The 12,266-nt window shown below is 39.0% G+C and overlaps 2 protein-coding genes across 3 annotated transcripts; both read right to left on the bottom strand.

Moving 5' to 3' along the window:
• Positions 1–49: 49 nt before the first annotated feature.
• On the bottom strand, positions 50–6,386 carry gra (granulito). 2 transcript variants are annotated; one of them, XM_030750919.1, is made up of 7 exons: positions 6,322–6,386; positions 5,003–5,085; positions 4,847–4,896; positions 3,825–3,882; positions 1,330–1,436; positions 1,175–1,233; positions 50–919 (listed from the first exon to the last, which is right to left on the bottom strand). In XM_030750919.1, exons 2-7 carry the CDS (start codon positions 5,082–5,084, stop codon positions 892–894), a joined length of 384 nt encoding a protein of 127 aa, XP_030606779.1. In that variant the 5' UTR covers position 5,085; positions 6,322–6,386; the 3' UTR covers positions 50–891. The 2 variants fall into 2 exon arrangements, with proteins under 2 accessions (XP_030606779.1, XP_030606778.1); XM_030750918.1 differs by having other exon boundaries at positions 6,222–6,364.
• Positions 6,387–7,219: 833 nt separating this feature from the next.
• Positions 7,220–11,614, bottom strand: rbm12bb (RNA binding motif protein 12Bb). Its single transcript, XM_030750424.1, has 2 exons — positions 11,496–11,614; positions 7,220–9,549 (listed from the first exon to the last, which is right to left on the bottom strand). Exon 2 carries the CDS (start codon positions 9,525–9,527, stop codon positions 7,623–7,625), a length of 1,905 nt encoding a protein of 634 aa, XP_030606284.1. The 5' UTR covers positions 9,528–9,549; positions 11,496–11,614; the 3' UTR covers positions 7,220–7,622.
• Positions 11,615–12,266: the final 652 nt, after the last annotated feature.

The following is a 12,266-nucleotide window of genomic DNA, read 5'->3' as shown; positions in this document are numbered from 1 at the left end:
AAAAAAAAAAACACTGCACATAGTGGGATTTGGTGGTTTTATCTTTGAATACCAAAAGTGTAGAAATTCTTTATATTCTGAAGAGTCTGTTGAAAAAAAAAAGTTGAAAAAGATAATGCAAGACAGTGTTCATTCTTATGAAATACAATTTCACCTAAACTTAAGAATACAAGGTTTCATGCTGACCATTAATCTTTTTTATTGCAAATATGTTGGCAAACAATCGTTTTATGAATGCAGCACACATAACCAATAGATAAGCATCAAATTTTTCATTAGTGTTCATGTTCGTATTTGTTTGACTGATGCAAGACTGTCCCCCCATTTAAGCCGGTTTCTTAAGCTGTTTAATGCTCTGATACGTTCACGAGCTGTACGACACACAAGTGTGTTATTTCTGCTGGAAGCTGCTGCTGAATCAGGTTGATAACAGCAGAACTGTAGGACAGAAAATCAAAATCAAATTGTAGAAAAATGCTCATCTTTACTCCGGAGAACTACTAATTAAGTGTTTTGATCTCTACAACACTAAGATTAGACTATTACTATAAAACCACACATACTAAAAAATGTCAGCATTCTATGCTCATGTAACCCCCACATTATAAACATAATTCCCAGAGTCACTTTAGGTCAGGTTTGTTTCTCTAAATGAAACATTGGCACCGCCGTTGAAAAGTAGCCTTTTTTTTTTTTTTTTTATATGTTTCAAAAACATGTTTACACAGAGTGAATACACCACAGCACTCTCAGGGTGATATCAGAAAATGAAATTGTTGTCACACTCATGCAAAAATAATAAATAGGCAAATAAAAAATGTCACAAGATAAATTAAACTGAAATAAAGAACAGCAAACACAAACACTGCACAAAACAGCAAGACAAGTTTCTCAAGGTGAGTGAAGCCCTTCAGCTGCCCTAAAAACAGAAGGTGACAAATTATGTTTATGTTAGTGAATTAATTTTAACAAAATACCAGAGTGAATTCCTTTTTTTTTTCTGTGCTTTATGTTAATACAAATAAAAACTTAATTAGTTTTATAAATGTGCAATATTAATATTAGCCTTTAAAGAATAATCTGCATTCCATTCACATCATAACCTATACTGAGTTTTCTTTCTACAGTATGATAAAGTCAAACTGTGGTAACAAATTTATAATATTAAACTCACATTTCATCTTTCCCACCAGTCATCCTCATTTCATGGAGCCTTAGGTGCTTTGGATCTCTCTGTTAAGATTGTATAAAAGCGTTATTAAATCCAAACACTACAAGTTTTATTATTTGGACCATTTAGTAAGTAAACAACAACAATATAACACTTACTGCCTCAGTTAACACTATCGGGTGCTCTGGCAAGAAATCTGGCTTCTTCTTGGCCTCAGGACAACAGGCCAGAGCAATTAAGAAATCCCTTGTGTAAGATATTCTGTCTAAAGATACAAACAGTAGAAGAGTTCACGTTAGCCACATCCAAAAGAATCTGTTTGATACTTTAATAACCTCTCAGTTCAAAGGTAATAAAGTTGCCAAAAAATTTAAAAGAAGTTTGTGATCCTTTGAGATTCACCAACACATCTGCATTGGCTTCTTATAAAATGTGGTCTGATCTTACATCGAGCACAAGCTGTTTATTTCTGTGATTACTGGATTTTAAGGCCCTCTTGAGGTCATTCCACAGAATATCAACTGAACTGAGGAAAAAATCTGTGATGCCTTTGGTCCAGAATTCCTCCTCATCATTGTGAAAGCCTCGTCAGCAGTGACACAAAACACCTGATGGGGATCGGTGGTGCTAAAGGAGGAGTTGATGAATTCAGGGTTTGTTGACAGGTGTAACTGTGGTGTTCCAAGGAGCAAAGGTAGTGAGGGTAGATGAATTCAAATACCTCGGGTCAACCATCCAAAGCAACGGACGGTGCACAAGAGAGGTGAAGTAGAGAGTGCAGGCAGGGTGGAGTTGGTGGAAACAAGTGCCAGGGAGATTTGTGAGAGAAGGATAACAGCAAGAGTGCAAGGGAAGGTTTACAAGATGGTAGCAAGACCTGCTATGATGTATGGTTTGGGGACGGTGGCTCTGACAAAAGGATAGGAGTCTGAGCTGGAGGTGGCAGAGTTGAAGATGCTACGATTTACTGACTGTAACCAGAGGCCTGCACTATGAAGCAGGATTTTGTCTTATCCAGGTAACTCAGGGGTTAACCCTGGGTTTTCTGTACTACGAAGGTGGTTCATGTCTTACTGGGGTACATCACCATTGTAACTTATGCTCTGAACCTAACCATCTCTGGAACAGGTTATCTGGTACTCAGCTGCTGAGTATCTTTTACACTGCTGCAATTCCAGCTACTAGAACACAGAACACACACCAAAAATACCTGTTCAATCAATCATATTAATTTCACTTTGATCTGCTGACGAAGTGATTTCTACATCTCCTTTATCAGGCTGTGGGACAGTAAGCTTTAGATGTTAGATTCAACTCATTGTCATTGTGCACACAAGGCACACAATGTTCCAGATCACTCATCCAGAGACGAGCGTCTGCGGTCATGCAGCCAGAGACCAGCGCTACCGTTAGGCAATGTGGTTTAAGTGTCTTGCCCAAGGACACAACGCAGCGCAGGGACAGGGGCTCGAACGTGCAACCTTTCAGCTGCAAGGCAAGTGCCTACCCTCTGCGCCACTGCCAATGTTTAAATGTATCCAGTTTAAACTTTCAGAGCTCTAATGTGCAGCCATCACCTTAGAAATACAACAGCAGCACTGAGAGAGTGCAGTCAGTAACAAAATAAATAAAATGAACTAAAATGTTTATTTTACCTCTTTGATCTTAAAGCTCTCAGATTAAATTTAAAATCACCAGATTAATGAGTTTCTGTAGCTTTAATTGCATGTGGTTTTTGCAACAGTGTTGCATTTTGCAGTTAGATTTAAAAAAATTTTTTTTTTTTTTTTTAGAGATTTCTGATCACCAATTTATCATCATCTGATATGGTCTCTGGAGTAGGTGGCACCAACAGGGATCATTTTCTGTAGAAGAAGAGTCACACGATTGGTGAAAAGCCCCTTTTAGATTGGTCAGATGCTGCAAACACCACCCCTTTCATGTTAAGTGTGCAGGGGGAAACCCTGGGTTAACTTAGCAAGCTGATCACCAGCTTCGTGTGACCGCTTATCCCAATGTGCAATGGGATGTGCCAATGTCAGGGTGACAACTCTGACAACAGAAAGACACCCTGGGTATGCTGAACTCATAGTATAAAGCCCTGGAGGGACAGCATTAGAAATGAGTATATCAGAGGAACGGCTTGGGCTGAGAAGTTTGGAGACAATGTTAAACAGGCAAGATTGAGACGGTTTGGACACGTACAGAGATGATATATATTGCACAATGGATGATGAACATGGAGCTGCCAGGCAAGAGGAAGACCTCAGAGGAGGTTCATAAATATAGTGAAGGAGAACCTGCAGAGGGTTGGTGTGACAGAGGAGGATGCTAGGAGGCAGGTGGTCCACTGTGGTGACCTCGAAAGGAATCAGCCAAAGGAAGACGAGGTAGTAAAATTATGTACAGTACCAGTCAAAAGTTTGGACACACTCACCCAGGGTAAGTGTCCAAACTTTTGACTGGTACTGTATGTCTAAGATTGATAAGAGATCAGCCCATTTATCAATATTTAGCAAAGAAATCCTGTAAATTCTAAAGGGTTCAAAAATTTTCCTTGAAACTGTAAGCACTACAGATAGAAAGAGTCACTTCTAGGTGATTTTTATTTTTGACGTAAAAAAACCATAAACTTAAAAAAAAAAGACCGTACCTTTTTTCTCTTTCTGGAGGTTGACAATCTTGTACAACTGCTCCACACCAATATTTGTCTGTCAAGAACAATATTTCAGAAAAGTTTTAGAAAAACTTAATTTTGCTTAAATCAACTACTTCAATTCAAGATTCAAGATTCAAGAAGTTTATTGTCATGTACACCGCAAAACACTGTGGTTATGCTGAGCAATGAAATTCTTACTTGCGACTGCTTTACAAACAATTGAAATAAGCAACTAAGTTAAAATAAAATTTAAGAACTAGTATATTATGTGTCATTTTTGTGTAGCGCTGGAGTTCACATTTGGTGGTGTGGCACCACTGCAGGTGGGTCACAGAAACCCAGGTGGAAACACAAGAAGTGAAGTTATGTTGAATGAAAAAGGGAGTTTGTTGATATTATTGTACTGATATTAATTTAAGTAAAATTCAACTTGGATCCTTTTTTAATTTGAAGTGAGGCATACCAGAAAACGTTTGCAAACCAGTGGTGTAGCCCATTTAAAAAGGTGGCTTAAGTTACTCATACAGTGACAAAATCTTAGGTAAATCCCCTGAATCGTTTCCTGTCAAAGAACCACTATAGCTATGGCAAATATGTTACACTCCAAGACCTGTATTCATAGTTGTGAGCTAGAGCCTGATGGACAGAGTATCCAAAGCCAAAGCTAACAATTTGCGCACTTCCCAATGAATACTCTTTTGTTGTTTATGAATGACCTGTAAAAAAGTGAGAACTTTTTAATACATTTATACTTTTTTCTGTTGGTATTTGCATTGTGCTCATATCACATATACACTGTGAGTCTCATTCTTTGGTAAAAATGTAGTTTAAACTACTGTTTTGGAAGTAGGTTTAGTTTAACAAAACTATATTTCTGTGAATTTGCTGTAGTTCAACTAAATCCTGCGTGAAGAAGCTGGATATTTACAAAAAGACTTTTAGGTGTTTGTCATTGCTAGAATAATTGATGCATGTCAGTGCTGACTATAAAAATTGTCCCCCTTTTTTTTTCTTACCTCTTCATTCATGAACAGCTGGGAATGTGCAGCAGGATGTACTGGTAGGTCTAAATAAAGTGATAAAATTCTCATATGAACAGTCATTAAATATGAACTCCAACATGAATTTCAAACTCACACCTTTGATCCTGTTTACTTGTGCTGATGACTTACAACTGTCAGCATGGATGCAGCGACGCAGGGGTCTCGCTGGCTCCAGGTGTTTCTGAAGGACTCTTCTCCTTGATACCTCCATTCTGGTGTCAGTAAGGTTCAAACATGCTTTAAGCCTACTAATTTCTACAGGCCTACTGAGAAGTGTTGCATTTATAGAAGGAGACATTAGTCACTTGTATATTACTTTTCAGTGTTTTTCAGAGAGGAGTTTGGAGTCCATTAGGAATCCTGTAGTGGGCCAAAGCCAAGGCTGCATGTCAGGAAATGGCCCATGATTTATGACCCTTGAAATTTTGTTTTGACATTATTGGCTTTTTTTATTGTCATTTGTTAATAATTAAGAAAAATTCTGTTCAAACTATTTTTTTTTCCATCTTTTGTTTAAAATGACTGAAAACCATTAACTGCAGTGAGACATCAGTCATAAAAATGGAAGAATTGCAGGTATGATAAACACGGACAGAGCAATTAAAAATTAAACAGCATTCCCATATAAAACGGAATAGCCATAAATTACCCCACTCAGTCATTTTAGTCAAGGTTAGAGGGTTTCAACATCAAGCTCCTAATGTTTAGCATTCAGAAAATTATATAAAATAATTAGATAAGATAGCTCATTACATTAACAACAACAAAAAAATTACTTGGGTTCTTAATATTAACTGAAAAAAAAACACATAGTCACTCATTTTAGATGTCCTGGTTGAATATAGTGTAATAGCTAGCATAAAATTGTGGATTTTGTTTGTTTCGTGTGTGTACTTAACATGGTTATTAGCTTAACTTTATCACGCTGGGTGTAAGCGAACTTCTCAAACTTTGTGAAACTGTCCACAATAGTGGTACAAAGCCTTTTATAAAAATTCCCTGTTTAACTGCATTAAAGAAACAACTTTTAAAGCCAGGTGTAACGTTCCTGTTATCCACTGAAACGCACTTATGGCAAAATGAATCTGCGTAAAGCTTCAAGGGAACGGCGAGCAGCTAACGTTGACGTTAGCGGTTGATGTTAGCGTCCACAATCCCGTGCTTATTTAATGGCTGGGACCGTATCTACACATAGCTTGATAACGTTAAACCCCCACGACGAGGCAGAAAACTAACACAAGTGATGGAAACCGCAACTTGACATTGAATGATGCAAAAGTTTCAACTCTCATAAACTACCATTAAAATCTAGCTAGCAACGCTGGAAACTCGTAGCGCGAAATCTTACCTGTCGAAGTAGTCTTTTTTTAAAAATTTTACAAGGATATGTTTATTTACTTCTAGTTCTAAAAAAAAAAACCCCTCAGCGTGGAATTCTGCCTCCTCACCTCAACTGCGTCGTAAAAGCTTCCTGTATTAACTTTCAAAATAAAACCCGAGCGTGTATTAACTCTGGTTCAACCGCACAATTCGAAAGACTAGTTGAGAAGGATGCATATAATACAATACAATAAGCAGTTCAATCAATATCTGTATAATGTTTAATATTTTTTTAGTTGCATAATGAACCTACAAGCAACATTAGAACAATAAAGGGGGATGTCTTTATTGTATTATTTGTATAATGTCACTGAACCATCTTCGTTGTGAAGCCACACCCAGGCAATGCATTTGTCCGGTAGCCACCTCACATTGGACTAGTGCTGTTTAGGCTGGGTAAGCAAATCACATACGCAAATACAGAACATGTTTTAATATAAATTACTGCTGTCTACCGCCAGCTGCTAACTTCCTGATCAACACTATATACAAAACTAAAGCCTTTTGTATGATCCTTCTTATAAATTATAATTTTTTCCATGATCTACATTTTCAAATTGATCCTTTAACCAACTCGTTTCCTCCCATGGTTTGTGGTCATTAAGTAGCTCTCCCAATGCTGCTTACAAATTGCTGCCAACAAGCATAAAAGTACTTCTAATGGTCTTAAATGGATATGTAGCCAAACGTGAACACTTAAAATGTAAAAACAGTAAATACTGACTTATGAAACTAAACCAGTGCAATAGCAATTGTGTTCTGGCATCTTTGCATTTTTCACACTCATACACTGAATGCTTTACTTGCTGCTGATGGTGAAAAAAATTATACCAGAAGGATAGCTAAATATTTGAAATACAGACACACCAACGATCATATTGAGATCTTGCTCTGCAGTGTCGTAAAAAATAAAAACTGAATATCACGTCTTCAATGAGGAAACAAAAGAAGCTCACACCACTGAACAAAATTGAAAAGTTTGGTTTTTATTCAGTTAACCTGCATCCTCTACAGACAAGCTTTATGTCAGCAGGTCCTAATTTAATGTGAACAAATCAAATGTATGCATTTTTATTTTAAAATGACACACTGTACAAAAGAGTGAGATGAAATAGAACATACATTTACACTGCTATAAGCTGAAACAAAAAAGATTTATCAAATATTTCTTTTACCACTCAGGTTAAATCAAAAACAACTCTAATCACAATAAGAAATACGACTGAGTACATGCAAGGTTTTATAATCAGAATCATAAAGCCATGTCAACAGCAGCAGTCGCCCTCCCCCCAAACAAGCCAGTAGTTTTTAAACTCACTTTGTTTCAGAACAACATTGTGTACATTTCCAATGAAAAGCAATGTGACTTTCACACAAGTTGTAGCTTTATTTTTCTCGGCCCTATTGGTCTTCCGCTTAGTTCTTCAATTGCTGTTAATGCCTCCCGACGAGACTCAAATACCAAAGTAGCAGAGCCTTTAGGTTTTCCACTCTGGTCATACTGCAGCGACACAGATCCAGGTATTATGTGATATCCATAACAAAAATCATAGATTTCTTCGCTTCTGATCTGGAAAGGTAAGTTAACTAACTGTACACAAGTGGGAGCATCAAAAGGCTCCACTGGGGAGCGGAAACTGTCATGAACTCCATTACCCCTATCTTCTGGAGACCGAGACCGCACTGCACGAGGCTCATAATCAAAGCCTCCACGGATGCGGTCCCGTGCATTAGTCACTGTTACATCACCATCACGAGGAATCCTGAAGTTAGAATACGAAGCATCACCACTGCGATAAGATGCTTCACCGCTCTTGCCCAAGTACCGCTCCCCTCTCGACAGTGGCTTTTGCACCACTGGCGGATCAACACCCAACTGCTGCATCTGAGAACGTGAAATGCACTTTAGTATGACTTCTGACCCAAGAAACCGCCGTCCATCCAGAGATAGTGCCCTCATAGCCTCTGCCTCAGATCCAAAAACCACCAAAGCCTTTCCAACCCCAGCACCTTCTCGATCCTGTAGCACATGCACATTGTCCTCTGTGATATTAAACCCCTGGAAGAAGTCGATAATCTCAACTTTTCGCACATCAAAAGGCAGGTTCCGCACAAATATGCAAATCTTCTCAGAGTCATAAGGATCACTGGAGTAAGATGAAGGCCTCTCCTGAAATCTTTCAGAGTTTCCAGAAGGTTGGACAGTGACACCTTGAGGTTTCAGAAGGGCAATCATGTTCTCTCTTGAGATTGGACGGGTATGCACTAGTCGATTGAGAAACTGTCTTTTTTCATGAGCCAAAGCCTCACAATAGTCACGCAAACTCTTGAACAGAACCAGTGCAGATCTTTTTCGTTTCCCATCTCTGTCAATCAAGTGCAGGATCTGGTCATCTTCAAGTTTTGCATTATGAAAAAGCTGTTTTATATCTTCTTTTTCCACTGCAAATGACAGATTTTCCAACACAACACAATACTCCTCATCAGAAGGAGCTATGTGTCTCTGGGCAACAGGCGATCGTGACCTTGCACGGTGTTGTGGATTCCTCTGATTGGGAATGGGTGATCTCCCCCTTTGAAAACTGTCACCCATGACAGCTGTCTGCACTCCACCAGTAGCCCGATACCAATCATTTAAAGTTGTCGTGGAGATCTCAATATACCTTGATCCAATGTATTCCCTATCTCTCTTCAACCCTTCCACTGCATCCTGTCTCGTTGCAAATTTGACAAAACCTGTCCCATTGTTCGATCCTTTTCGATTTTTAACCAAAACAACTTCCTCAACAAGTATCCCACTAAAAAAGTCACAGATTTCCTTTTCAGTCACAGAGAAAGGCAGTCCTTTTAGAAACAAAAACACATCATCTGTGTTTGAGGCGCTCTGAAGCAGGGGTGGAGGTGTGTCACCTGACCTGCTGCCTGATCTCCTGCCCATCTCGGGGTCCATAGACCTGCGAGGATGTCTTACATCATCTTCAAGTCGCCTCTTCTGATCCAGCTCCACAATTTTTGTAGTTCTTTCAAGCATGCTTTGCATCTCTGTTTTACTGCTTAACAGCAATGTAACAGGTGAGCCTTTAATGAGCCCACCTGACCGGGTCATGGCTCTTCTTGCATCCTCATCTGAAGCAAAGATAATGAAAGCCTCCTCTCGCTCCCCACCAATTATATGCACCCCTCCATCCGGAATTTTGAGGCCAGTGAAGAACCTGCGAATATCCTCAGCACCCGCTGTGACTCTCAGTCCCTGTAAACGGATGACGACCGCCATGCTGAAGCACAAATAACAGCACCTGTAGACAGAAGGATATAAAATAATATTATTGCAACAGAGCATCTGTAGCTCCGCGCAAATTTCCCGGCATTTCAATATACCACCATAAAACCTAAATAGCAATGCAATCTCAGGGGCATTACAGACACCATTACACTAATGCCCCAAACAGCCACTTTTAAAACACCCAAGATAGCAAAATAAAAGCCACAGAGGTTACCAGCAACAGTTAATCCCAAATCCACCTCACGTTCCAGAAAGCAAAGCCTCAAGACTGAAGGCCTTTATGTAGAAATCACAGCAAAATTAATGAAATAAGATGCAGCCCACTTTCCAAATAAAATTTTGCTGACTATAAAATATCTGACTCAAGGTCCACGCAAAAAAAATAAATAAAAAAAATAAACTCACTTTACAGAAAAAGGTTCATCTGGCACTGTGATTTAACAAAGGACTAAATCACTGTATACAGTGCATAACATCACCAATCTTTTACTGCCACTTCATCTGCACCAGCAATGATCCACCCAAAGCAGCTCCAAATCAGAGACTCAGACTTCTCACACTGAAAAATATTGGGCTGTACATTTACAACGCTGTCTAATCAACCCTGCAACCCTTCCAATATTGCTTTAGAGCTAACAGTGGTTAAAGTCCAAAGCAGCAGTTTTTCCATATTTTGGGCAAATAAGTCCTAGCTGCTTACTTGCTGTTACTTACAATGATCCCTTAATGTTTGCATTATGCATATTTTAGGTTCAAAACTGTGCAAAACATTTTTTTTCTAAACTCTACCAGCTGATTGATTCAGCTAGAAACTTTCATGCTTCTCCCACCATAGACCCCACCTCAAATCATAATTAAATGGAATTATGGATTTGATCTTTTATCCAAAAAACAATTCCATGATGAACAATCACATTCCTCTGGTGCAGTCCTTTGTGTTATTAGTGGTTCAGATTTCTTGTTTTAAAGTAGTTCCGATGGGTCCATCTAGTCTGTCATGTTTCTGATGAACAAAGGAGAAAAAAAAAGACAAAAAAAAATACTGGAATCCAGATGTTGCTCCTCATCAAGGTTTCTCCACTATGTTGCTGTTTTGATCCCACTTCTCCCAGTGATTCCAAAATGTTCAGTTCACTGCAGAAACAACTGTTTTTCAGCCTTGTCTAAATGAAGCAAGTAGGATTTCATGAGCTCATCCTTACGCAGAGGTAACCTGGGTCACTGCTCGGTTCCAGACCATTAAACCATAATGCAATCACACAGTACCTCAGCTTGTTTACCCAGTGGTACAATGGCTACCTATAACCACAGACACACCAGATGACTGAAAAAATAATTTTATATCTTTATACCACCAATCCCAAGAAGACAACAAACTAACATGGCATCTTGATGCATTACTTTCATGCACAGCCAGGAGATCTCAGAGAGGCTTAGCCAGATACTTTGGAAGATACAACTGGAAAACACTCACTGAAGAAGGAAAAAGGAGTAAAGACGAAGTTTCCAGGTTGGCCATCCGTGTAGTGAAACCCCCCAACGTGTACAGTAAGTTACTAATTATCTGTATCACTTTCGTGGAGCTAATCAAAAGCACGGTGCTCAGAGCACACAGCAGCCACGTCGCCATTACTGACACGGGGACGTCCTCGTCAATGCACCGCTGACAAAATATACGCAAAAACATACACACAACCTGTAATGGTCGTAACCTTGTGTGCAATTTATTTAACTTACGTGGTTCGTTAGCCAACGTGAGTGCTGACATTTCACAAACACATTTGCCACTCAAACCAACAACAAAATGTCGAGCTTAGCTACACTCAGCTTTACACCCAGCTAGGCCTGTAGCTTTAGCGCTAGCTCGTTTGATAACCGAGACCGACCAGCAGCAATGACGATGAAACTTAAAAATATATATTCTCAAGATATAACCACGTAACCAACGGCAAAACTTACACAGAAGACAACCAAAGACTCTTGTTAAAATACCGAGAACAGTAGAGATATTGAGAACAATTAAGCTCTGCGTTCTCGTTCCCCTGCCAGAATTTAAGGGAAAATGGCTTTCTTCTCCTTCTTCCTCAAACGGCGTGCTGCCAATCGAGGTCGAAGGTGCACGCTGCCATCTAGTGTACCGGCATGGAAACGTTACTGACGCGACTAAGGCTTTTTGTTTTATTTTTTGGCCACAGCGGCTTTATTGACAGTGTAGGTTATGACAGGAAAGCAGGAGAAGAGATGGGGAAAGGGCACAGGCTGGGACTAGAAGCTTTTGCCTCGCTAATACTAAGGCTTTTCTGTATAAAAACGTTAGTAGCCCGTTCAGAACCTAATCGTCAGTTCCCATTTAATTTCTGTGCCTTCTGTCCTTTCTATGATGAAGTTCAACATATTTACAGCCTTCTCCAGAGTTACATTCAGCTGGTGCTGATAGCAGAGAAATTATATTCCGCTATCACAGTATTTTGAAGTTTGATTTTTTTTTTGTATTTTCTTGATTTTACTGTTTTAAAAATGATTTAGTATACCTTTTGATGTTTATTGTTATAGCGTTGTTTATTGTTGGTTGTCAATAAATCAAACTTTTCCAGTGCCTGAGTTTTGTTTTCATGCATGTTTATTTCCCAAATAAGCTGAGATACTTCAGTGTGTGCAGTAAAATGATGGAGATTTTTTATTTATTTTTTTTTTAATCGGTCAATTGTGATGAGTACAGAATACTGCTGG

Source organism: Archocentrus centrarchus, chromosome 16 (genome assembly GCF_007364275.1).
Source record: "Archocentrus centrarchus isolate MPI-CPG fArcCen1 chromosome 16, fArcCen1, whole genome shotgun sequence".
NCBI classification, from domain to species: Eukaryota; Metazoa; Chordata; class Actinopteri; order Cichliformes; family Cichlidae; genus Archocentrus; species Archocentrus centrarchus.
This window is presented reverse-complemented; position numbering and strand designations above follow the sequence as displayed.